Source organism: Hyla sarda, chromosome 1 (assembly GCF_029499605.1).
Source record: "Hyla sarda isolate aHylSar1 chromosome 1, aHylSar1.hap1, whole genome shotgun sequence".
Classification (NCBI taxonomy): domain Eukaryota; kingdom Metazoa; phylum Chordata; class Amphibia; order Anura; family Hylidae; genus Hyla; species Hyla sarda.
Window position 1 is genome coordinate 612,679,092 of NC_079189.1, and position 24,421 is coordinate 612,703,512.

Below are 24,421 nucleotides of genomic sequence, written 5' to 3' on the forward strand. Positions count from 1 at the left end.
CCTGTGCTACCTGACTGGGGCCAACTACTTTCCCAAAAGCTTACAAAGGAAGACTTTCGGTCTCTGATCTTGGAGGTAAAGGAGACCTGTAGCGGGGAAATTTCCTTGCTCAGACGTGACCATTACTTTTTTGGTAATGTCCACATGCTCTCCAGTGCCTTCATGGATCCGATCTTCTGGTTGGACCATGGCCTGGTGGTTGTCTCCTCCTTGCTATCCTCTCCCTTAGGAAGGTGCCTGAATGAGTCTTGCCTCAAATTACTGCCTTCCTGGGAATTGATCCAGTCCTGTATCTGCAAGTATTTTACCCCCTATGACGGCACTGTTACTTCCCTGCCTACCATCTGGGAAGCCCATAATGTGGTGGTCTGGGGCCACTGTATCACTCTGGCCTCCCCATTGAAGTCGCTCTTGTCCGGGCCTGGGAGCTTAAGTTGGAGATAGGGACACAGGAGGTGGCTATGATCCCTGCCCTTTCTCTTTCACCGCTGAGGAAGCTGGTAGCGGCTGGGACTCGCCTGGGATACTTCACTCTCCGGAAGGTGGAGCAACTACCGCTCTATTCTAAACAGCAGTGTTACGAAACGGGTAACAAGGCCCACACCTTGCTTGCAGTCTCTGGGAGCGCATTGTCTCCCTCTGCATTGAAAGATACCTCAGGATGTCTTAGTTATCATTTAAATTACTACTCTAAATTATATTCCCTCCCATCTGACCCGGCTGAGCGTGGTGCGGCTTTACAATCCTTCCTCTCCGACTGTTCTCTCTGTGGCAGATCGGGAGTCTAATAATTTTAATTCCATTCCACTTGGGATGTTCGCTTCTATCTGTACTTCCTATAAGGAAACCTAATACAAATTATTCATGGCGGTTATCATACCCCTGAACTACTCCATAAATCGAATCCTGACATCTCCCTGCAATGCTGGTGTTGAAGGGTGGAGTGTGGTCCACCTACCATATTTTTTGGTTCTGTCCCTTGATTACTGGGTTTTGGTCTGAGATTGATCGCCTGCTCTTGGACACTTCTGCAACCTCTGTACTCCTGAATCCCCCAGTCTCTCTCTTGCATCTCTACCTCTCCCCCCTTCCAGGGCAAGAAACAAATCACACGTCCCCTACATATTTTCCTGGCTGCTAAGGCACCAATAATGAAATTTTGGAAGCAAACTGCTCCTCCGTCAATGCACGACCTCCAGGCCCGTATACAGGAGATCCGATCCCTGGAATCACTCACAGCCTCCCAGAACAATACAGGTGCAGCATTCTCTGACATCTGGGACCCATGGGACCGCTTCTTTGATGGAGATCCCCCCTGACCTGTACTCCCTCTTTCCTCCCCTCTCTGTTGTGTTTTGTCTATTTTTTGTATTTTGTGTCGTTCACTTTGTGTTACTTGACCTTAGTTGCCTCGCCAGGTTCGATGTGCTAGGATCATACTATTAGTGGGAAGTACCGCCCTTCTGTTGAGTTTTCTAATGTTATGACCCAATTCCCCACAGTCGTGACTGTGTAGTTCCTCAGGTTTTGCTATGATGCTATTACTCTTTTTCATAATTTTGTACTCGCTTATATTTATACGAAATTCTTAAATAAAAACACAGTAAACAAAAAAAATAAACATGCGCACTATATGATGCCAACATAAGATAGACAATGTATATGTGAATCAATATATAATTTATTTGTCATGTTCATTTTTCTTACAAGCAGAGAATAGCAAATTTAAAAAAATGCTAATGTTTAAAGTTTTTCATGAAATTTGGGATTTTTTCACAAAGAAATGATGCAAGTATCAACAAAAATGTACCAACTTATCGACCAACCGATAAATTGATTATAAATATAGTTGATTATTTTCATTATCGATTAGTTGCCGATTAATCGATTAGTGGTTTCAGCCCTATTTGTCAGTAGAACTTTTCCACATGTGAGTTCTTTGATGTTCAATAAGATCTGATTTCTGAGTACATTTCCCACATTCTGAACATGAATATGGCTTCTCTCATGTGTGAATGCTCTGATGATGTTTTATAAGAGCTGATTTCTGAGTAAAACCTTTCCCACACTCTGAACATGAATATGGTTTCTCTCCTGTGTGAATTTTTTTATGTTTAATAAGATTTGATTTGTCAGTAAAACTTTTTTCACATTCGGAACATGAAAATGGCTTCTCCCCAGTGTGAGTTCTTTGATGTCTAATAAGATCTGTTTTATAAATAAAACATTTTTCACATTTTGAACATGAAAATTGTTTCTCTCCTGTGTGAGTTCTTTGATGATTAATTAATTTTAATTTCTGAATATAACATTTCCCACATTCTACACATGAAAATGGCTTCTCCTCCCCTGTGTGAGTTCTTTGATGTATAATAAGTTGTGATTTATAAGTAAAACATTTCTCACATTTTGAACATGAAAATGGTTTCTCTCCTGTGTGAGTTCTTTGATGTTGAATTAAATCAAATTTCTTAATATAACATTTCCCACATTCTACACATGAAAATGGCTTCTCTCCTGTGTGATTTTTGTTATGTTTAACAAGATATGATTTTTCAGAAAAATGTTTGCCACATTGGGAACATGAAAATGGCTTCTCCCCTGTGTGTGTTCTTTGATGTCTAATAATATCCGATTCCTGAGTAAAACATTTTCCACATTCTGAACATGAAAATGGCTTCTTTCCTGTGTGAGTTCTTTGATGTCTAATAAGATCTGATTTATGAGCAAAACATTTTCTACATTCTGGACATGAATACTGCTTCTCTCCTGTGTGAGTTCTTTGATGTCTGAGAAGATTTGCTTTAACAGTAAAACATTTCTCACATTCTGAACATAAAAATGGCTTCTCCCCTGTGTGAGTTCTTTGATGTTGAACAAGATATGGTTTCCGAGCAAAACATTTCTCACATTCTGAACATGAAAATGGCTTCTCTCCTGTGTGAATTCTTTGATGTATTACAAACCCTGATTTCTGAGTAAAACATTTCCCACATTCTGAGCATAAATATGGTTTCTTTCTTGTATGATCTCTTTGATGTCCAACGCCCCTTCTGTAACATTTATTTTGCTCATTAGTCTGTGATGAATGAGAAGACTCTCCTGTGTGAGTTCTTTGATGTTGAACAAAATTTGATTTGTCAGAGAAACTTTTTCCACATTCGGAACATGAAAACGGCTTCTCCCCTGTGTGAATTCTTTGATGCGTAATAAGATGTGATTTGTAAATAAAATATTTCCCACATTCTAAACATAAGAATGGCTTTTTCTTATTTTGCTTAACATCCTGTGATGACTGAGAAGACAGGACCTGTATATAAGGATGAGATGACAGATCTTGGCTGTGAAGGGCTGAGGGTGTATCTGGGATAATGGAATGTTCTTCATATGTATCTTGTGTGATATCATCATCTGCTTTATAATCTGAAGATATAAGATTCTCCTCTGATCTCCTGGTACAAGAATCTGCAGAGAATAACACAGATTTTATTTGAGTATTAACCCCTTACCAACCAGCATTTTAGTTTTTTCCTTATCTTTCTCTAATAGACATAACATTTTATTTTTCCATCTATAGATTCGTATTATGTTTTTTCTTTGCGGATTCAATTTTACTTCGTAACAATAAAATTCATATTAATATAAAATAAACCAGAAAACAAAACAAAAACTGCTGTAAATCGGCACATTAACCCCTTAAGGACGAAGTTTATTTTGACCTTAAGGAGCAGGACAGTTTTCATTTTTGCACTTTCGTTTTTTTTCTCCTCTCCTTCTAAAAATCATAACGTTTTCAATTTTGCACCTACAGACCCATATAAAGGCTTGTTTTTTGCATCACCAATTGTACTTTGTAATGACATCAATCATTTATATTATCATTCATAACAAATCCTACAGAAAAAAAAATAAAAAAATCTTTGCGGGGGCAAAATTGAAAAAAATAAGACATTTTGTAACTTTTGGCGCCTTCCAATTCAACACAGTTGCCTTTTTTTTCGGTAAAATTATCTTCATTCTGTAGGTCTATACAATTACAAGGATACCCAACTTATATAGGTTATTTTTTGTTTTGATTCTTCTAAAAAAAATATGACTATTTGTACGAAAATTAGCATGTTGAAAATGGTCATTTTCTGACCCCTATAACTTTTTTATTTTTCCGTATACGGGGTGGTATGAGGGTCTTTTTTAAGCCGTAAGCTGTAGTTTTTATCAGTACCATTTTTGTTTTGATGGAATTTTTTGATCGCTTTTTATACATTTTTTGGGGGGTATACAAAGTGACCAAAAATTAGCAATTTTGGACTTTGGTATTTTTTTACGTGTACGCCATTGACTGTGGTTTAACTAACCTTATATTTTAATAGTTTGGACATTTACACACACGGCTATACCACATATGTTCATTTTTTTATTACATTATTTTGTTTTAAAAAAAAAATGGAAAAATGGGGGTGGATTCAAACTTTTACTAGGAAGGGGTTGATTCACTTTTATTTTATTTTAATCCCCATAGGGGCTATACCATGTGATCTTCTGATTGCATATACTGTTTAATGCTATGCCATAGCATAGCATTGATCAGTGTTAACTGTGCTCTGCTGCTCCAGCCTGCTGAAGCATCCTGAAGCAGCAAAACTACAATTGGATTGCACCCACTCAGTTGATCGGGACCTGAGATTTCGCCGTGGATGTCCCGATCAGCTCCACTGAGCAACTGGCACTGTTAACCCTGCATATTAAACACCTCTATCAACTTTGATCGCGCCCAAAAGGGTTAAAGGGGTATTCCGCTGCTAGACATGGGGGGGTCCCCAGTGGCCGGACCACCGCGATCTCTGCAGCGGTTCCCAGTCATCCTGTGCAAGGAGCGAACTCCGTGCAGTCCTAGATGACTGGCAAACCCCACTGCCATGCCCCCTCCAGTCATGCCTATGGGAGGAGGCATGACGGCTGTGTATCAGCCGTGGCGTGACGTCACGATCACGAAAGCCCCAGGCCAGGAGATCACGGGGGGCCTCTGCAGCCGGATCCCCCGCGATCAGACATGTTATCCTCTTGCTATCCTTTGAATATGGGATAACATATATAGGGGTGGAGTACTCCTGTAAATGCTGGGCATTGGCCCGATCGGCGGTGCCCGGCCTTAATTGTGGGTCCTGGCTGCCTATAGCAACCGGGGCCCACTGGGTTTAAAGCGTTCTCCACTCGTGAGAATGGTTCAACCCCTTAACGACAATGGACGTAAATGTACGTCATGGTGACCTGGTACTTAGCGCACCATGACGTACATTTACGCGCCGCCATGATCTCGAGCACCGGAGCAGTGCTTGCGTCATGCCCGGCAGGTCCCGGCTGCAATCAGCAGCCAGGGACCCACCGGTAATGGCGGACATCCACGATCGCGCGGATGTCCACCATTAACCCCTCAGATGCCGTGATCAATACAGATCACGGCATCTGCAGCATTGCGGTACTTTGAATGGATGATCGGATCGCCCGCAGCACTGCCGCGGGCATCCGATCATCCAGCATGGCGGCTGGAGGTCCCCACACCTTGCTCCAGCCGTCTCCCGGGGTCTTCTGCTCTGGTCTGAGATCGTACAATTATAGAAAAGCATATAACATGGGGATCATTTTAATCATATTGACCCACAGAATAAAGAAAACTTCATTTTTACCGGAAAGTGTACAGCGTGAAAACAAAACCTTCCAAAATTTGCTAAATTGCGGTTTTCTTTTCAATTTTCCCACATAAATAATATTTGTTTGGTTGCGCCGTACATTTTATGGTAAAATAAGTGATGTCATTACAAAGTACAATTGGTGATGCAAAAAACAAGTCCTCATATGGGTCTGTGGATGGAAATATAAAAGAGTTATGATTATTAGAAGGCGAGGAGGAAAAAACGAAAATGCAAAAATAAAATTGGCCTGGTCCTTAAAGGGGTACTCCGCCCCTAGCATCTTATCCCCTATCCAAAGGATAGGGGATAAGATGTCAGATCGCCACGGTCCCGCTATTGGGGACCCCCGGGATTGCCGCTGCGACACTGTGCGTAATGACGGGCGATACAGGGGATGGAGCAGCGTGACGTCATGGCTCCGCCCCCTCGTGACATCACGGCCCGTCCCCTTAATGCAAGTCTATGGCAGGGGGCGTGACGACCGCCACGCCCCCTCCCATAGACTAGTATTGAGGGGGTGGGGCGTGACGTCATGAGGGGCGGAGCCATGACGTAACGATGCTCCGGCCCCTGTATTGCCCGTCATTACGTGCAGAGCGAACTCGCTCTGTGCAGTAATGATAGCGCAGTGCCGCAGCGGCAATCCTGGGGGTCCCCAGCAGCGGGACCGTGGCTATCTGAAATCTTATCCCCTATCCTTTGGATAGGGGATAAGATGTTAAGGGGCGGAGTACCCCTTTAAGGCAAAAATGGACCTGGTCCTTAAGGGGTTAAACCCCAGTAAAGAGACTGGTCCTTAAAGGGTACTCCGGTGGTATACTTTTTTTTAATCGCGGCATCCCGAATAGTTGTAGCACAGGAGGAGGTCTCTTACCTTCCTTCCTGCAGTCCAATCGCCGAATGAATGCTTCAAGCCTGAGATCCAGGCTTGAGCAATCAATCGCCGAAAACACTGATTGATCTATTCCTATGGAGATGCATCAATCAGTGGTAAAGATCAGTACATACAATGTTATAGCCCCCCCTATAGGAGCTATAATACTGCATAAGAAAAGTGTAAAAAAAATCATTAAGCCTTTCAATGATCCCTTCCCCTAATAAAAGTTTGACTCCCCCGGCATTTCCAAGAATAAAAAAAAAACAGTGTAAATAAAAATAAACATATGTGGTATCGCCGTGTGCGGAAATGTCCGAATTATAAAAATATACCACTTTTTAAAACGCACGTTCAATGGCGTACGCGCAAAAAAATTCCAAAGTCCAAAATAGCGTATTTTTGGTCACTTTTTATATCATGAAAAGATTAATAAAAAGCGATCAATAAGTCCGATCAATGCAATAATGGAACCAACAAAAACTTCAGATCATGGCGCAAAAAATGAGCCCTCATAGCATCCTGAACAAGGAAAAATAAAAAAGTTATAGGGCTCAGAAAATGACAATTTTTAACGTATACATTTTCCTGCATGTAGTTATGATTTTTTTTCAGTAGTAATACAAAATCAAACCTATATAAGTAGGGTATTATTTTAACCATATGGACCTAGAGAATAAATAAAAAGGTGTCATTTTTAACGAAAAATGTAGTACGTAGAAACGGAAGCCCCCAAAAGTTACAAAATGTCATTTTTTTTCCAATTTTGTCGCTCAATTATTATTTTTTTCCGTTTCGCCGTAGATTTTTGGGTACAATGACTGATGTTATTACAAAGTAGAATTGGTGGTGCAAAAAATAAGCCATAATACAGATTTTTTGGTGCAAAATTGAAAGAGTTATGATTCTTTAAAGGTAAGAAGGAAAAAAAGAAAGTGCAAAAAACGAAAAACGCCTGATCCTTAAAGGGTTAAGTACATGGATGCAAGGGCATACCTGTACCACCCTTTGTCCTGAACAGGTTAAAGGGGTCTTTTTCTGCAATATCTTGCCCAAAATGTTACATATAGGAACAATCTTATGATCTCAGGAGTGTATAACCTGATCCACATCCGTGAAGGTGATGAGTGGAGGAAGGCTTTCAACACCTGTGATGGTCACTACGAGTACCTGGTTATTCCTTTCGGCTTGTTCCTTTGACCTGTGTAGTGGTTTATCTGGATGATATTCTCATCTACTCCCCCGACTTGTCCACTCACCGAAAGCAAGTGCGCCTTGTCTTAAGACGATTATAGGAGAATGGACTGTACGTTAAGATGGAAAAGTGTGTCTTTGAGCAGTCCTCATTACCCTTCTTGGGATACATTGTCTCCTGTTCTGGCCGCAAATGGACCCCGACAAGGTATTAGCCGTCCTGAACTGGCCTCGTCCACGGGGGTTCCATGCCTTTCAAAGGTTCTGGGGTTTGCCAATTTCTATAGACAGTTCACCCCAAACGTCTCTTTCCTCACAGCTCCTATTTCTGCTCTGATGAAGAAAGGGAAGGATGTGAAGAAGTGGACCCCTGAAGCAGAGTCAGATTTCTAGCATCTCAAGGACTGCTTTGCTGCCTCTCTAGTTCTTCAATCATCCAGATACCTCCAAACAGTTCTTTCTTGAAGTTGACGCTTTATCTATTGGAGCAGGTGCCATCCTGTTGCAGAAGAACTCTAAAGGGAGGTTATCTCATGTATTCATCTGCGGACAGGAACAATACCAAGAGAGCTGCTTCCTCTCAATTTGGCCTTGGAGGAATGGAGATACCTCCTGGAGGGGGTTCTGAATCCAGTGGTGATATACACTGACCATAAGAACCTAACGTATCTACAGTCTGCACAGCGACTAAATCCTCGTCAGGCCCCATGGGCCCTTTTCTTTGCCAGGTTTAATATTCTCCTGCATTTCTGCCCAGAGAGATAAGAATGTGAAGGCAGACGCACTCTCCCGTTCCTTTGCCCCTTCGTCCCGTCACTACTGGTGGCCTACCATGTCTAAGGATGTCCGAGAGTTTGTGTCGGCCTGCACCTCCTGTGCTTGTAATAAAGCCTCCTGAACCAAGCCTGCTGGGTTGTTACTGCCTTTACCCATTCCTCAAGTTCTGTGGCAGGACACAGTGATGGACATTACGGATCTTCCTTCCTCTACTGGCTGTTCTGTAATCTGGGTAGTGGCAGACAGATTTTCAAAAATGGCACATTTTGTTTCCCCTTCCTGGACGGCCTTCTGCTAGTTGATTGGTCTGTCTGTTTATGGAACACGTCCTACATCCTCATTGTCTACCTCTGCACACTGTATCTTTTTGCGGAGTACAGTTCACTTCCAGATTCTTGCGAGCTCTCTGTGGGCTACTTGAAGTCAAGTTGGATTTCGCCTCTGGTCTCCATTTTCAGTCAAATGGTTAAGTTGAGCGAGAAAAACAGATCTTGGAGAACTACTTCCGTCACTTTGTCTCTGCACAGCATGATGACTGGGTCCGGCTTCTGCCTTTAGTGGAATTCTCCTATAACAGCCATTCCGGAGAATCTACAGGCTCTTCTCCATTCTTTATAATGTACGGACTTCATCTCCATGATCTGGAGGTCGACAAAGGATTCTCTCTCTCAGGCGGTTTCCCATATGAGGAGGAGTGTTGACACTAGGGGAAGACTGCCTCATCAGTCCTCTCCCGTTGACAATGTCTAGCTTTCTCTCAGAACATCCGCATGAAGGTGCCCTGTAAGAAGTTTGCCTCCCAGTTTCTGGGCCTCTTTGAGATCCTGGAACGAATCAATCCCATCTCCTACAAGCTCTGGCTTTCTCCTACTCTCCGGGTACCCAACTCCTTCCATGTGTGTCTTCTGAAACCGCTGGTCCTGAACTCATACTCCAGACCTTACTACTTCTGGTCCTGCAGGTGAAGAGTCTGAATATGAAGTGAAGAATATCCTCGACTTCAAGGTGGTTGGTGGTAAGAGGTATTTCCTTGTGGACTGAAAGAATTGCGGCCCTTAAGAACGTTCCGGGAAGCCTGCAGAGAATATACCTGTCCCGAATCTTCTCAAGAGGTTCCCCCAATGCATCACGACCAAGAAGAGGGGGGGCATTCTGCTGCCTACCTTGACAGAACTTCCAGGATGGCTCCTCCTCCAAGCTGCAGGCTCCGGACTGTTCCCTCTGCAATGTCTCAGGCAGCAACAGTGTCTGGTGCATCCAGTGGGAGCCGCCCGGGGCCTATGATTCATCTCCCCTTCCAATCCCTGATCTGCATCACCTATTTAAGGTCTCTCTTCCCTCCTTTCCTTTCATGAGCAATATTGTAGTTTATTGCAATCGAAGTTAACATAGCAATATAGTTTGTAAGGTTGAAAAAAGACAAGATTCCATCAAGTTCAACCTAAGACCCTACTGTGTTGACCCAGAGGAAGGAAAAAAAACAATGAGGCTGATGCCAATTACCCTGGGACAGAGGAAAAATTCCTTCCCGACTCCAATATGGCATCAGAATAAATCCCTGGATCAATGTCCTATCCCCATAAATCTAATATCCATAACCTGTAATGTTATTACTCTCTAGAAAAACATCCAGGACCCACTTGAACTTCTTTATTGAGTCATACATAACAACATCATGTGGCAGAGAGTTCCATAGTCTCACTGCTCTTACAGTAAAGAATCTCTGTGATGATGGTGAAACCTTCTTTCCTCAAGATGTAGAGGATGCCCACTTGTCATGGTTACCGGCCTAGGTATAAAAAAGATCACTAGAAAGATCTCTGTACTGTCCATTCATATATTTGTACATTGTGATCAGATCGCCCCTAAGACGTCTTTTCCCTAAACTAAATAACCCCAAGAGATAACCTGTCTTGGTTCTGTAATCCCCCATACCATTATACATTATTTGTCGCCCTACTCTGCACCCTCTCCAGTTCAGCCATGTCCTTCTTATATACAGGGGCCCAGAATTGGACACAATACTCCATATGTGGTCTGACTAATGATTTATACAAAGATAACTATGTCCTTGTCCTGAGCCTCTCCATACATCACATGACTTTGTTAGCCTTGGCAGAAGCTGCCTGACACTGATTACTGAAGTATAGTTTACTGTCCACCAGTACCCCCAAGTCCTTTTCGGTCGAAATTTTACCTAATGTCTTATTATTTGGCACATAATTGTATGTTTTGTTTTTACGGCCCAAGTGCATAACCTTACATTTTTCCACATGAAACTTCATTTGCCACGTCTGTACCCAAGCCTCCAGCTTCCCCAGATCCCTCTCTAATGTTGGCCCTGATTTTTATTATTGTAAACCCGACATGTTTTGTCGGGATGTTCTCCAGAAATTCTGCCTGCGCCAGAATTGAAAAAACACAAGACCAACTCTCCATTTTACTGAAAATGGGTTCCTGGAGGCTTCACATTTGATTCTTCTTAAAGGAGTACTCTGCTGCTAGACATCTTATCCCCTATCCAAATGATAGGGTATAAGATGTCTGATCGCAGGGGGGTTCTGCTGGGGCCCCCCGTGATCATCGGCGACATCCGGCATTCTAAACAAAGGGCAGGTTCCTGCAGCAGTGGTAGTGACGTGTCGGCTGATACTCCCCCTCCCATATACAAGAATAGAGGGGGTGTGACGTGACATCATGAGGGGGCGTGACATGACGTCACAATTACAGCCTCCAGCTTTGAGCGTTTTGAACAAAATGATCAGAACACTGGAGCATCGGAGTGCCCCTTTAAATCTTTGGATGCCAATCTGAGCAAGGAGGTCTGTCCCTCCGAAACGCGTAATTGGTTTTAACATTTAATAAACATAGTGCCCTGCAGCACTTTAACCATACTTCAGCATCTGGCTTGAATTCATGGGAACCAAGAACAGTGCCCGCAAAAGGTTTTTTTTCCCACATTATCCCCTTAAAATCTTTGGCAGATAATTTGTGTCTTTATTTCTCAACACGTTTCTTACGACCCTGATGACTATTTGCTATCCATTATGCATTTGGGTTTTTACAACCTGAAATTGGAAAATATGTATAAAAATGATGATATGGTCAAAATATTCCCCTGCCTAATAATAAACACTGTGTATATGCACACTCACACTATTTACACACTCACACTATATGCACACTCACACTTACCTTCTAGCCCCTCCCCCCAGCACCCCTGCTAGTTATTAGTATATGTAATACACATCCTGGCTTGGTGCTGAGCACAGTCATAGTGAAATACTTTACAGCATCAAACCAAGATGGCGGACATCACCTCATCTTCAGGAATGTCCCACTGGGATGGTGGAGACATATGCAGCAGTCCTTCCATCCAGCAGGTATATTTCATGTCCATATCCCAACTATATTCTACATCCATATTATAAATGCACAATGTGTGTTATCTCCTATAACTGGGTCACATGATCATCCATATTTAGTTAATTATTTGGCTGAATTGAATGGGAGAAAATACAGAAGAAAAGAGACAGGACAGAGAGATGAAAGAACTCTACACAAAATTATTACAGCTGATGACTGAGTAGAATCTGTGAAACTTCTCTGGATTTAGTGGTTACTACTCACCTGGGCAGTTACCTGTAGGAATGTCCTCCTTATACTGCTCATCACTGCTCACATCTGTCTCTTCTTCTTCCATTATGTCTGTAGGATTAATATAGATCAGATCTTTCCCTGTAGGAATGTCCTCCTTATACTGCTCATCACTGCTCACATCTGTCTCATCTTCTTCCTTTATGTCTGTAGGATTAATATAGATCAGATCTTTCCCTGTAGGAATGTCCTCCTTATACTGCTCATCACTGCTCACATCTGTCTCTTCATCTTCCTTTGTGTCTGTAGGAGTAATATAGATCAGATCTTTCCCTGTAGCAATGTCCTCCATATACTGCTCCTCAAGAGGACAGGGACACCTCTCTGGTGCTGTTCTTTTACTGGATCTGACTGTAGAGAACACAAAAAGAGGCTAAATTAATTATTTACATACAAATAATGAGAGGACGTGTGTATATAGTCATGTCTATTACCTGGTGATGTGAGGGGCTGCTGATCCTCCATCATGACCTGATCCTTGTACTGATCCTTGTGTCCTTCTACATACTCCCACTCCTCCATGGAGAAATAGACCGCCACGTCCTGACACCTTATAGGAACCTGACACACAATGATACAGTCATCACCCCGACCCCTCCAGTGGTGTTACTGTATAATGTCCCAGCATTCCCAACAGTGTCACCTCTCCAGTCATCACCAGACCCCTCCATTACTGTATAATGTCCCAGCAGTGTCACCTCTCCAGTCATCACCAGACCCCTCCATTACTGTATAATGTCCCAGCAGTGTCACCTCTCCAGTCATCACCAGACTCCTCCATTACTGTATAACGTCCTAGCAGTGTCACCTCTCCAGTCATCACCAGACCCCTCCATTACTGTATAATGTCCCAGCATTCCCAGCAGTGTCACCTCTCCAGTCATCACCAGACCCCTCCATTACTGTATAATGTCCCAGCAGTGTCACCTCTCCAGTCATCACCAGACCCCTCCATTACTGTATAATGTCCCAGCATTCCCAGCAGTGTCACCTCTCCAGTCATCACCAGACCCCTCCATTACTGTATAATGTCCCAGCAGTGTCACCTCTCCAGTCATCACCAGACCCCTCCATTACTGTATAATGTCCCAGCAGTGTCACCTCTCCAGTCATCACCAGACCCCTCCATTACTGTATAATGTCCCAGCAGTGTCACCTCTCCAGTCATCACCAGACTCCTCCATTACTGTATAACGTCCTAGCAGTGTCACCTCTCCAGTCATCATCAGACCCCTCCATTACTGTATAATGTCCCAGCAGTGTCACCTCTCCAGTCATTACAAGACTCCTCTATTACTGTATAATGTCCCAGCAGTGTCACCTCTCCAGTCATCACCAGACCCCTCCATTACTGTATAATGTCCCAGCATTCCCAGCAGGGTCACCTCTCCAGTCATCACCAGACCCCTCCATTACTGTATAATGTCCCAGCAGTGTCACCTCTCCAGTCATCACCAGACCCCTCCATTACTGTATAATGTCCCAGCAGTGTCACCTCTCCAGTCATCACCAGACCCCTCCATTACTGTATAATGTCCCAGCAGTGTCACCTCTCCAGTCATCACCAGACCCCTCCATTACTGTATAATGTCCCAGCAGTGTCACCTCTCCAGCCATCACCAGACCCCTCCATTACTGTATAATGTCCCAGCAGTGTCACCTCTCCAGCCATCACCAGACCCCTCCATTACTGTATAATGTCCCAGCATTCCCAGCAGTGTCACCTCTCCAGTCATCACCAGACCCCTCCATTACTGTATAATGTCCCAGCAGTGTCACCTCTCCAGTCATCACCAGACCCCTCCATTACTGTATAATGTCCCAGCAGTGTCACCTCTCCAGTCATCACCAGACCCCTCCATTACTGTATAATGTCCCAGCAGTGTCACCTCTCCAGTCATCACCAGACCCCTCCATTACTGTATAATGTCCCAGCAGTGTCACCTCTCCAGTCATCACCAGACCCCTCCATTACTGTATAATGTCCCAGCAGGGTCACCTCTCCAGTCATCACCAGACCCCTCCATTACTGTATAATGTCCCAGCAGTGTCACCTCTCCAGTCATCACCAGATCCCTCCATTACTGTATAATGTCCCAGCATTCCCAGCAGTGTCACCTCTCCAGTCATCACCAGACCCCTCCATTACTGTATAATGTCCCAGCAGGGTCACCTCTCCAGTCAGCAGCTCCATCATCTTGTTGATGAGTTCTCGGATCTTCTGTTCATCCATTTCCTCATGTATCAGGGAGTGAGGTGGGGGCCCCGGGATTGGGCTCCGGGTTCTTCCCCATCCTTCACACACAGGGGCCCCACAGCACCCACTAGAGGACTTCTTCACTACTGTGTAATCCTGTGTATGGAGAAACACATTAATATCACTACATACATTCCCAGAATCCCTCACCTCTCCAGTCATATCCATCTGTTATTACATAGATAAGAATGAGGTCATGTGACATCACTCCCAGAATCCCTCACCTCTCCAGTCATATCCATCTGTTATTACATAGATAAGAATGAGGTCATGTGACATCACTCCCAGAATCCCTCACCTCTCCAGTCATATCCATCTGTTATTACAGAGATAAGAATGAGGTCATGTGACATCACTCCCAGAATCCCTCACCTCTCCAGTCATATCCATCTGTTATTACAGAGATAAGAATGAGGTCATGTGACATCACTCCCAGAATCCCTCACCTCTCCAGTAAGCCGGAAGAGTATCTGTAGGGTGAGGTCTATTATCCTGTCGGCCATCTTGTTCCTGTCTCTCTCCATGGTTGATGGGTCATCCAGGGGAATTCTCTTATATAGAAGATATCAGCAGAGGATCCTGGATTGGAGAAACCTGAAGGGAAGAAGAGGAGACGATGAGAAATGGCGGCTGCTAATAGAAACAACAACAGAGAAAGAGACAAATACACAGAAAGTTCTGGATCTTGTGATCTTCTTCCTTAAGTCATAAAACCTTGTGGACCTGAATGGGTTAATAGTAATGTCCCCTCCCCCAGCGCTCCTGATGTCACCACAACTGTATATACCTCCACCTGCTCCTGGACCTGTAATGATGTCACCATCATGTGATCAGTCACATGGAGGAGGAGGAGTCACATGATCAGGGGCTGCTGCTCTAGGCTCATCTGCTCAGTGTATGCAGGACTCTGCTGTGCTGGTTGTGATCGCTGCTGGATGAGCTGAAGTTATGTGTATGCAGCAGAGCTGTGTGTGTGTGATGTGCGTGGTGCAGAGCTGTGTATGTGTGTGTTATATATGTCTGCAGCAGAGCTGTGTGTAATGTGCATGTAGCTGAGCTGTATGTGTACACAGTAGAGCTGTATATGTGTAATGTGCATGTAGCTGAGCTGTATGTGTACACAGTAGAGCTGTATATGTGTAATGTGCATGTAGCTGAGCTGTATGTGTACACAGTAGCGCTGTATATGTGTAATGTACATGTAGCTGAGCTGTATGTGTACACAGTAGAGTTGTATATGTGTAATGTACATGTAGCTGAGCTGTATGTGTACACAGTAGAGCTGTATATGTGTAATGTACATGTAGCTGAGCTGTATGTGTACACAGTAGAGTTGTATATGTGTAATGTACATGTAGCTGAGCTGTATGTGTACACAGTAGAGCTGTATATGTGTAATGTACATGTAGCTGAGCTGTATGTGTACACAGTAGAGCTGTATATGTGTAATGTACATGTAGGTGAGCTGTATGTGTACACAGTAGAGCTGTATATGTGTAATGTGCATGTAGCTGAGCTGTATGTGTACACAGTAGAGCTGTATATGTGTAATGTGCATGTAGCTGAGCTGTATGTGTACACAGTAGAGCTGTAAGTGTAATGTGCATGTAGCTGAGCTGTATGTGTACACAGTAGAGCTGTATATGTGTAATGTACATGTAGCTGAGCTGTATGTGTACACAGTAGAGCTGTATATGTGTAATGTACATGTAGCTGAGCTGTATGTGTACACAGTAGAGCTGTATATGTGTAATGTGCATGTAGCTGAGCTGTATGTGTACACAGTAGAGCTGTATATGTGTAATGTACATGTAGCTGAGCTGTATGTGTACACAGTAGAGCTGTATATCTGTAATGTGCATGTAGCTGAGCTGTGGGATCTGTAGTTTTTATAGGTACCATTGTACTTTGATACCGCTTTTTATTTCTTTTGACATATATGATGTGACTACAATTTTTATAATCTTTAGTGATCTTTGACAGTGACCAATGGGCCCCACTTTTAATTTTGCCACACTTAACCTAATACTGGCCCTGCTTATCGTATTTGCCCTCACAATAGAAGCTGCAGAGGGACAGATGCAGTGAGACTTCCCTTGTAGGTGTTCTGTCAGCACATTTGTTAGCTGGACTTGGGATGATTTTTTAGTGAAGCAGGGACTGGCACGCTGATTGTAACATCCAGAGGCGGCTCTTCCATTAGGCCACTTAGGCCACCTCCTAAGGCAAGGTCTCGCTCTGACCCTCACCCCTGCAATTATTAGCTCTTTTGCCACTTAAAAAAACTTGCAGGGCGCAGGCACATATACCTTGTCCTTGTTCCCCAGGCTGCTCACTAGCCGCCAGTGGCGAGAAAACTGGGAGGTTATCAACACCCCCCCCCCCTTTCGACCATGCACCCCCAATAGGGGATAAGATGTCTGATCGTGGGGGTCCCGCAGCTGGGACCTCCACGATCTCTGTGCAGCACCTGGTCAGAGGTGCAGAATTGTGCCCCGTGCATTTTTACATTGGCCCCTCCCCTAAGCTGTTCGGAGTTTCTGAGGGAGGTGCAGTACTGCGTCCTGCCCATCCCTGCCTTCTCCTCCCCTCGCTGTATGTTTGGAACTCTCCAAATAGCTGAGGGTACAGCATAAAAAGGCACGGGGCGCAGTTCTGCACCTCACACCGGCATTTGTTTAGAACGCTGGGGGCAGGGGTCATGACGTCACAGCCACACCCCTCGTGACGCCATGTCCCCTCAATGCCAGTCTATGGGAGGGGGCGTGGTGGCCATTTCTTCTGGTGCAGTAGAAGTGTGGTTCATGCTTTTTAGGTACGGGGGGGGGGGGTGTTCTCCCACCATTTTGATATTTATGAGACTAGACATGTGCAATCCGTTTCATTATGAACTCGTTTTCGTACCAATGTTATTGTTTATTGAATATTCGGAGCAAGCCAATAACCGGAAAAAATTGTCGATCCATTCTAAGACGATAGTCCAGATTAAATGTTTACAAATCCAAATAAGGACTACGTTCGAATTTCTTCATCTTTCGTTAATATTTGATTGGTCTTTCGGAAGGCAAAATGTGAACACGGACTAAGATTGACAAAACAGAATACAATCTGAACACGGGTCTAAACAAGGAACAATAAAGGACAATAAAGGAACAATAAATATATGCAATAAAAGAATACTAAAACCCGACAAGGTACTAAAATCCAGATATCAATAACCTAGACAGGACAGATAACCAGGGTCAAACTCAGGACATGTGCACAGACAGACAAAGGTGCATAAAGAAACATAGTTAGAGTAACAGGGGAAGTTACCAGCCCAGAGCAGCACCTGAAGAGACCTTATATATATTGTAACGCTTCACATGGTGTGAACCCTCTGTGTCTGAGTTCTTTTAACCTATCCTGATGGTTGAACGGCCTCGTTTGACAGCTGGCTTTAGCAGATCAGGAAATTGGAAGTAGAGATCACCACAGAGGAGCTGGCTGACACCAGATGGCGCTGGAGAGCACCAGGTCTGGGAACCTGAAACAGCAAGATGTAGTAGAGCTGTAAGTGTTCAGGTGTTGGAGGAGTAGCAGCTCCAAACAGCAATAGAATGGTCAGGCTGTCCGAATCAATCCAGGAGAGGCAAAACAGGAACAGAGGATAAAGCAGGAATTAGCAGCGGGAACCACAGAACTTGCCAACATAGGCAAAGGAGCAGGAGGATGAAGGCTGTACACAATGTAGAAAGGAGAAGACCCCGTAGACTCTCCAGTATGGAGAATTCTGCCCAAGGCAAAAGATGAAACCAGTCATCATTCTATGCAGAGACGTAATGTATGATGTAATGATTCTTCAGGATCTGATTCACACGTTCCACTTGCCCATTGGTCTGTGGATGATATGCAGAAGAGAAATCCAGTTTGACTTCAAGTAGTCCACAAAGGGCACGCCAGAAATGGGAGGTGAATTGTACTACACGGTCAGAGACAATATGCAGGTGTAGGCCATGCAAATGGAATATGTGCTCCACAAATAGATGAGCCAGATGACTTGCAGATGGTAGTCCAGGAAGTGGGATGAAATGTGCCATCTTGGAAAACCTGTCGACCACCACCCAGATAGTAGAACAGCCAGCAGAGAGCAGAAGATCAGTAAAAAAAAAAGTCCATAGCGATGTGTTGCCAAGGAACTTCAGGAATGGGCAGAGGCTGAAGTAGACCAGCTGGTTTGGTTCTGGAAGCCTTGTTGCGGGCACAGCACGAACATCTTTAGGGAGAATGGGCCACCAGTAATGACGACTCACAAGGTCAAGAGTCTTGCGCGTCCCATGATGACTGGCATGCTTGAAAGAATGTCCCCAAAACATCTTTCTCTTGGCTGATGGGACAAAGATTTTTCCAGGAGGAATATCTCTTTACTTGGACAGAAGCCACCGACACCAACCGTGCAGGATCCATGATGTGTTGAGGTTCCTCACACTGGTTTGTGGAATCAAAAGAATGGGAAAGGGCATCCACCTTCACGTTTTTGTCTGCAGGCTTAAAATGCAGAAGGAAGTTAAATCTGGCAAAGAAGAGTGCCCACCGGGCCTGTCAAGGATTCAGAGGCTGTGCAGACTGTAGATAAGTAAGATTTTTGTGGTCAGTATAGATTACCACCGGATACAGCGCCCCTTCTAGAATATATCGCCATTCTTCTAAGGCCATCTTGACAGCGAATGGCTCTCTATCGCCAATGGTATAGTTTCTCTCTGCGGAAGAGAAAAGTTTTTTAGAGAAAAAACCCCAAGTGATAACTTTTCCTTTAGGATCTTTCTGCAACAGAACTGCTTCAGCACCAACAGAAGAAGTATCCACTTCAAGGAAGAATTGTTTGGAAGTGTCAGGATGATAAAGAACAGGTGAAGCAGCAAAACAGTATTTTAGTTGCAAGAAGGCAGATTCGGCCTCAGAGGTCCAATTTTTAGCATCCACTCCCTTCTTAGTCAGTGTAGAAATAGGAGCAGTGAGAGAAGAGAAGTTGGGGATGAACTGCCTGTAGAAGTTGGCGAAACCGAAGAATCTTTGGATTGCACGGAGACCCTGAGGATGAGACCAATTCAGGACAGAAGAAACTTTGTCTGGATCCATCTGAAAACCAGATATATCCCAGGAAGGGCAAAGAATACTGTTCAAAGATACATTTCTCAAATATAGCATACAGTCCATTCTCCCTCACTCGCTGTAGAACTTGACACACCTGTTTTCTGTGAGAGGACAAGTCAGGGGAGTAGATTAAGATGTCATCCAGGTACACTACTACGCAGGAATACAGCAGATCTCTGAAGATATCATTTACAAATTCCTGGAAGACTGCAGGTGCATTACAGAGGCCGAAGGGCATGACCAAGTATTCATAATGGCTATCACGAGTGTTGAAAGCCGTCTTCCACTCATCTCCTTCACAAATTCGGATGTTTATATATGCCCCTCGCAGATAAAACTTGGTAAAGATCCAGGCGCCACGAATGCGGTCAAAGAGTTCAGAGATTAGTGGCAGAGGATATTTATTCTTTACAGTAATCTTATTTAGTCCACAATAGTCTATGCATGGTCGCAGAGAGCCATCTTTCTTTGCAACGAGGAAGAAGATGGCTCCCGCCAGAGAAGTGGACTTTTGGATAAAGCCCCTCTCAAGGTTTTCTTTAACATATTCAGACATAGACTGAGTCTCGGGTAAAGACAGTGGGTAGACTCTTCCTTGTGGGGGAGAAGTCCCAGGGAGTAAGCCAATCGGGCAATCATAAGGTCAATGAGGTGGGTCTGGGTGAACCTCAGACAGGCAGGTAGCATGGCATTGAGGTCCCCAATGAAGGATACTCCCAGTGTTCCAATCCAGGACAGGAGCATGCTGACAAAGCCAGGGCAGTCAGAGAAGTACAGAATCAATGGAGTCAGGCAGAACGTAGAAGAGGATCTCCTCAGAGTGAAGCACCCCAACTTGCAACTTGATTGGAGTAGTCACATACTGAATAGGTTTAGGTAGAGGAAGAAGAGTGGTAGGTATTCGTCTGAAGAGTGGTAGGTATCTGGTACTAAGACACTAGAGCTTGACTCACGAAATTCCCTGCAGTGCCAGAATCCAGGAAAGCAGATACAGGAACACTGGACTTCCCAAAGGACAGGACCACTGGAACCAGAAGTTTGGGAGAGTTGTCACTTTTCACTCCGTTTCACTCCGCTGCTAGACAACTTCTAAACAAATGCCGGGTTCCTGCGGCGGTGGTCGTGGCGTCAGGGCCACGCTCCTCGTGATGTCACGCCACGCCCCCTCCGTTCATGTCTAGAGGTGGCGTGCCATGATGTTACAAGGGGCGTGCCCTTGACGTCGCGATCACGGCCTCCGGCTCTGAGCGTTCTGAACAAATTGTTCAGAACGATGGAGAACTGGAGTACCCCTTTAAACGCTGCTCAGTGTTTGGAACAAACCCCTTAAGGAGTGAGCGTTTTTCCATTTTTGCCCTTTCGTTTTTTCCTCCTTACCTTTAAAAAATCATAACGCTTTCAATTTTGCACCTAAAAATCCATATGATGGCTTATTTTTTGCGCCACAAATTCTACTTTGTAATGACATCAGTCATTTTTCCCAAAAGTCTACGGCGAAACAGGAAAAAAATCATTGTGCGACAAAATTGAAGAAAAAACGCCATTTTGTAACTTTTGAGGGCTTCCGTTTCTACACAGTACATTTTTGAGTAAAAATGACACCTTATCATTATTCTGTAGGTCCATATGATTAAAATGATCCCCTACTTATATAGGTTGGATTTTGTCGTACTTCTGGAAAAAATCATATCTACATGCAGGAAAATGTATATGTTTAAAATTGTCATATTCTGACCCCTATAACTTTTTTTATTTTTCTGCATACGGGCCGGTATGAGGGCTCATTTTTTGCGCCGTGATCTGAAGTTTTTAGTGGTATCATTTTTGTATTGATCGGACTTTTTGATCGCTTTTTATAAATGTTTTCATGATATAAAAAGTGACCAAAAATAAGCTGTTTTGGACTTTGGAATTTTTTTGCGCATACGCCATTGGCTGTGCTGTTTAATTAACAATATATTTTTATAATTCGGACATTTCCGCACCCGGCGATACCACATATGTTTATTTTTATTTACACAGTTTTGTTTTCTTTAAATGGGAAAAGGGGGGTTATTCAAACTTTTATTAGGGAAGGGGTTAAATGACCTTTGTTCACTTTTTTTTAACACCTTTTTTTTTGCAATGTTATAGGTCCCATAGGAGACTACAACACTGCACACACTGATCTTTTACATTGATCATTGTTATCCCATAGGAGACTATAACACTGCACACACTGATCTCTTACACTGATCATTGTTATCCCATAGGGGACTATAACACTGCACACACTGATCTTTTACACTGATCAATGGTTTCTCATAGGAAACCATTGATCAATGATTCTGCCGCTTGACTGCTCATGCCTGGATCTCAGGCACCAAGCTGTCATTCGGCGATCGGACAACAGGAGGAAGGTAAGGGGACCCTCCTGCTGTCTTACAGCTGTTCGGGATGCTGCGATATCACCGCAGCGATCCCGAACAGCCCTCTGAGCTAACCAGCAAAGTTTAACTTTCACTTTAGACGCGGCGTTCAACTTTGAATGCCGCTTCTAAAGGGTTAATAGCGCGCGGCACCGCATTATAGAACAGGAGCGGACTCAGGGCGTACAGGCACGCCCTCAGTCTTTAAGGGGTTAATGTAATCTCCCAAAGAGAGTATGATTTTATATCCGACAGGAGGCCTCGCATTATATTGCATTTCCTTCTTTACTGACATGCTTAGCAGCCAAAAATAGTAAAAAGTTTTTTCACACATTAAAAGAAAAACTTTAGCTAAATAGATATGTAGGTACAGTGACCCCCGACCTACGATGACCCCGACATACGATCATTTCAACATATGATGGCCTCTCAGAGGCCACCGCATGTTGAAGGCAGCATCAACATACGATGCTTTTGTATGTCGGGGCCATCGCATAAACAGCTATCCTGCAGCGCAGACTGCTTCAACTGCCACCGGATAGCCGTTTACGGTGCCCCGTGTGCTCCGCTGAAGATCACCTACCTGTCTTCGGGGCTCCGGCGCGTCCTCTTCAGGATCCCCTGCATCGTCGGCGCTCTCCATCGTCATCACGTCGCTGTGCACGCCCTCCCGTCATCCAATAGGAGCGGCGTGCATAGCGGCGTGATGGCGGCGATGGAGAGCGAGTATGCCGGGGAAGCAGAGGCCTTGCCGGAGCGTCGGGGACGCGGCGAAAGCGATGGAAGGCGACATCCCGGGCAGCGGTGACGGTCCGGAGCGGCAGGGACATGTGAGTATAACCTCCAATACCAGTGGTCTTCAACCTGCAGACCCCCAGATGTTGCAAAACTACAACTCCCAGCATGCCCGGACGAGGTCCGCAGGTTGTAGACCACTGTCCTATACTTTACATTGCACGGATCCCTCAACATTCCATGTATAGTGACTACCAAACTTGCTGGCATAACAACTAGCCAATGAGAGAGGAGTCCAGGTAGTAAAAGGTGTAGAGTAACAGTAATAATCCTCTTTCTTTGCTGCTGCTTCGCAACTTAAGATGAGTATTTGATGCTCTGTTAATTTTACCTCATATTGTTTATTGTCTGAAATATAATCAGTTTTTATCAATATTGTCAGTGTTGTCATATATACACTTATAGTTTCCCTCTTCTATGCTTATTGCTTCTTATCTCCATATATTCCTCATTTCTTCATTTTTTACCTTTATCTTAATTCCCCTTATCTAAGATGAACTTATTTATATATTCTTCCGATTATACCCTTATCCTTTCTATCTAATCTTATTATTACCTCCGGTATTTTTCCTCCTGAGCTCCGTCTCGCGCTGCTGCGCCGACATTCCTGTGATGCAGCAAACATTTCCCCCTCCTCTCCCGTGTCACGTGACTTAGTTGGTCATCAACGAAGCCGTTCCCGCCCTTCTCCTCTCACTCGCTCTGAGCTCCGTCAGCCAAGCTGCGTATTAGCTATCGGTCCTCTTTTTCCTGACTAAAAACTCCTTTTACACGGTATTCTACTGCCCCCTTGTGTCCTTTTTAGGACACAGCAGTATATATACTAGAATTTATTTATTCTTCATTTCTCTAAATATTATTTTTACCTCATAACTCCCTCTCATATTAAGGGAAGCCCTTAAAGGGGTAGTCCAGTGGTGAAAAACTTATCCCCTATCCTAAGGATAGGGGATAAGTTTCAGATAGCAGGGGGGTTCGACAGCTGGGGCCCCCGTGATCTCTCTGTACAGGGGCCAGGCTCGCTGGCCAGATAGCGGGTGTCGACCACCGCACGAAGTGGCGGCCAACATGCCCCCTCAATACAACTCTATGGCAGAGCCGGAGATTGCCGAAGGCAGCGCTTCGGCTCTGCCATAGAGTTGTATTGAGGGGGCGTGTCAGCCACTGCTTCGTGCGGTGGTCAACACGCCCCCTTCCCGCAGGCTGTCGGGGCCCTGTACAGGAGATCCCGCGGGGCCCCAGCGGTCGGACCCCCCGCGATCTGAAACGTATCCCCTATCCTTAGATAAGTTTTTCACCACTGGATATCTTCTTTAATATTTAATTGTTATTTTACCAGCTATTTCTTATCATATATATTAATATTTACTTTATATTAATTATTTAATTATATTATTACTATTTACAATATTTACATAAATAAAGCTATATATTCATTTATTTAAAGCTATACCACCAACTATATACAAAATGTCCATTGAGCAGACTATACCCCTCAGATACCAATTTTATTACTGCTGATCAAATCCAAGATCTGGTTGATCAATCTGTGACCAGATCAGTTAAATCAGCAGTATCATCTGCTATGCTCTCCATGCAGGAGACAATTGCCAAATCAGTTGCTCAAACTATAACG

The 24,421-nt window shown here is 44.1% G+C and overlaps 2 protein-coding genes and 1 long non-coding RNA gene across 4 annotated transcripts in view; 1 reads left to right on the forward strand and 2 right to left on the reverse strand.

The window, feature by feature from the left end:
* The window catches only part of LOC130306975 (oocyte zinc finger protein XlCOF7.1-like), a 308,614-nt gene that overhangs the window by 181,374 nt on the left and 102,819 nt on the right, over positions 1-24,421 (reverse strand). The gene's annotated exons all lie outside the window — the stretch shown is intronic.
* Positions 1-24,421, forward strand: part of LOC130298857 (uncharacterized) — an 85,255-nt gene that overhangs the window by 6,333 nt on the left and 54,501 nt on the right. The window lies entirely within an intron of this gene.
* LOC130297566 (oocyte zinc finger protein XlCOF7.1-like) lies at positions 1,665-23,445 on the reverse strand. Of its 2 annotated transcripts, none has more exons than XM_056550175.1 (6): positions 23,342-23,445; positions 14,896-15,043; positions 14,366-14,545; positions 12,627-12,753; positions 12,178-12,543; positions 1,665-3,465 (listed from the first exon to the last, which is right to left on the reverse strand). In XM_056550175.1, the coding sequence occupies exons 2-6, from the start codon at positions 14,971-14,973 to the stop codon at positions 2,006-2,008; spliced, it is 2,211 nt and encodes a 736-aa protein (XP_056406150.1). In that variant the 5' UTR covers positions 14,974-15,043; positions 23,342-23,445; the 3' UTR covers positions 1,665-2,005. The 2 variants fall into 2 exon arrangements, with proteins under 2 accessions (XP_056406150.1, XP_056406142.1); XM_056550167.1 differs by having other exon boundaries at positions 12,166-12,543.

Excerpts from the sequence above, each read along its gene's own strand:
- LOC130297566 (XM_056550167.1), bottom strand. The coding sequence starts at position 14,973 with ATGGAGAGAGACAGGAACAAGATGGCCGACAGGATAATAGACCTCACC. Across the intron at positions 14,546-14,895 it reads TCTTCCGGCTTACTGGAGAG|GATTACACAGTAGTGAAGAA; the intron begins GTGAGGGATTCT and ends CTCCATACACAG. Across the intron at positions 3,466-12,165 it reads TCCTACAGGTAACTGCCCAG|ATTCTTGTACCAGGAGATCA; the intron begins GTGAGTAGTAAC and ends TATTCTCTGCAG.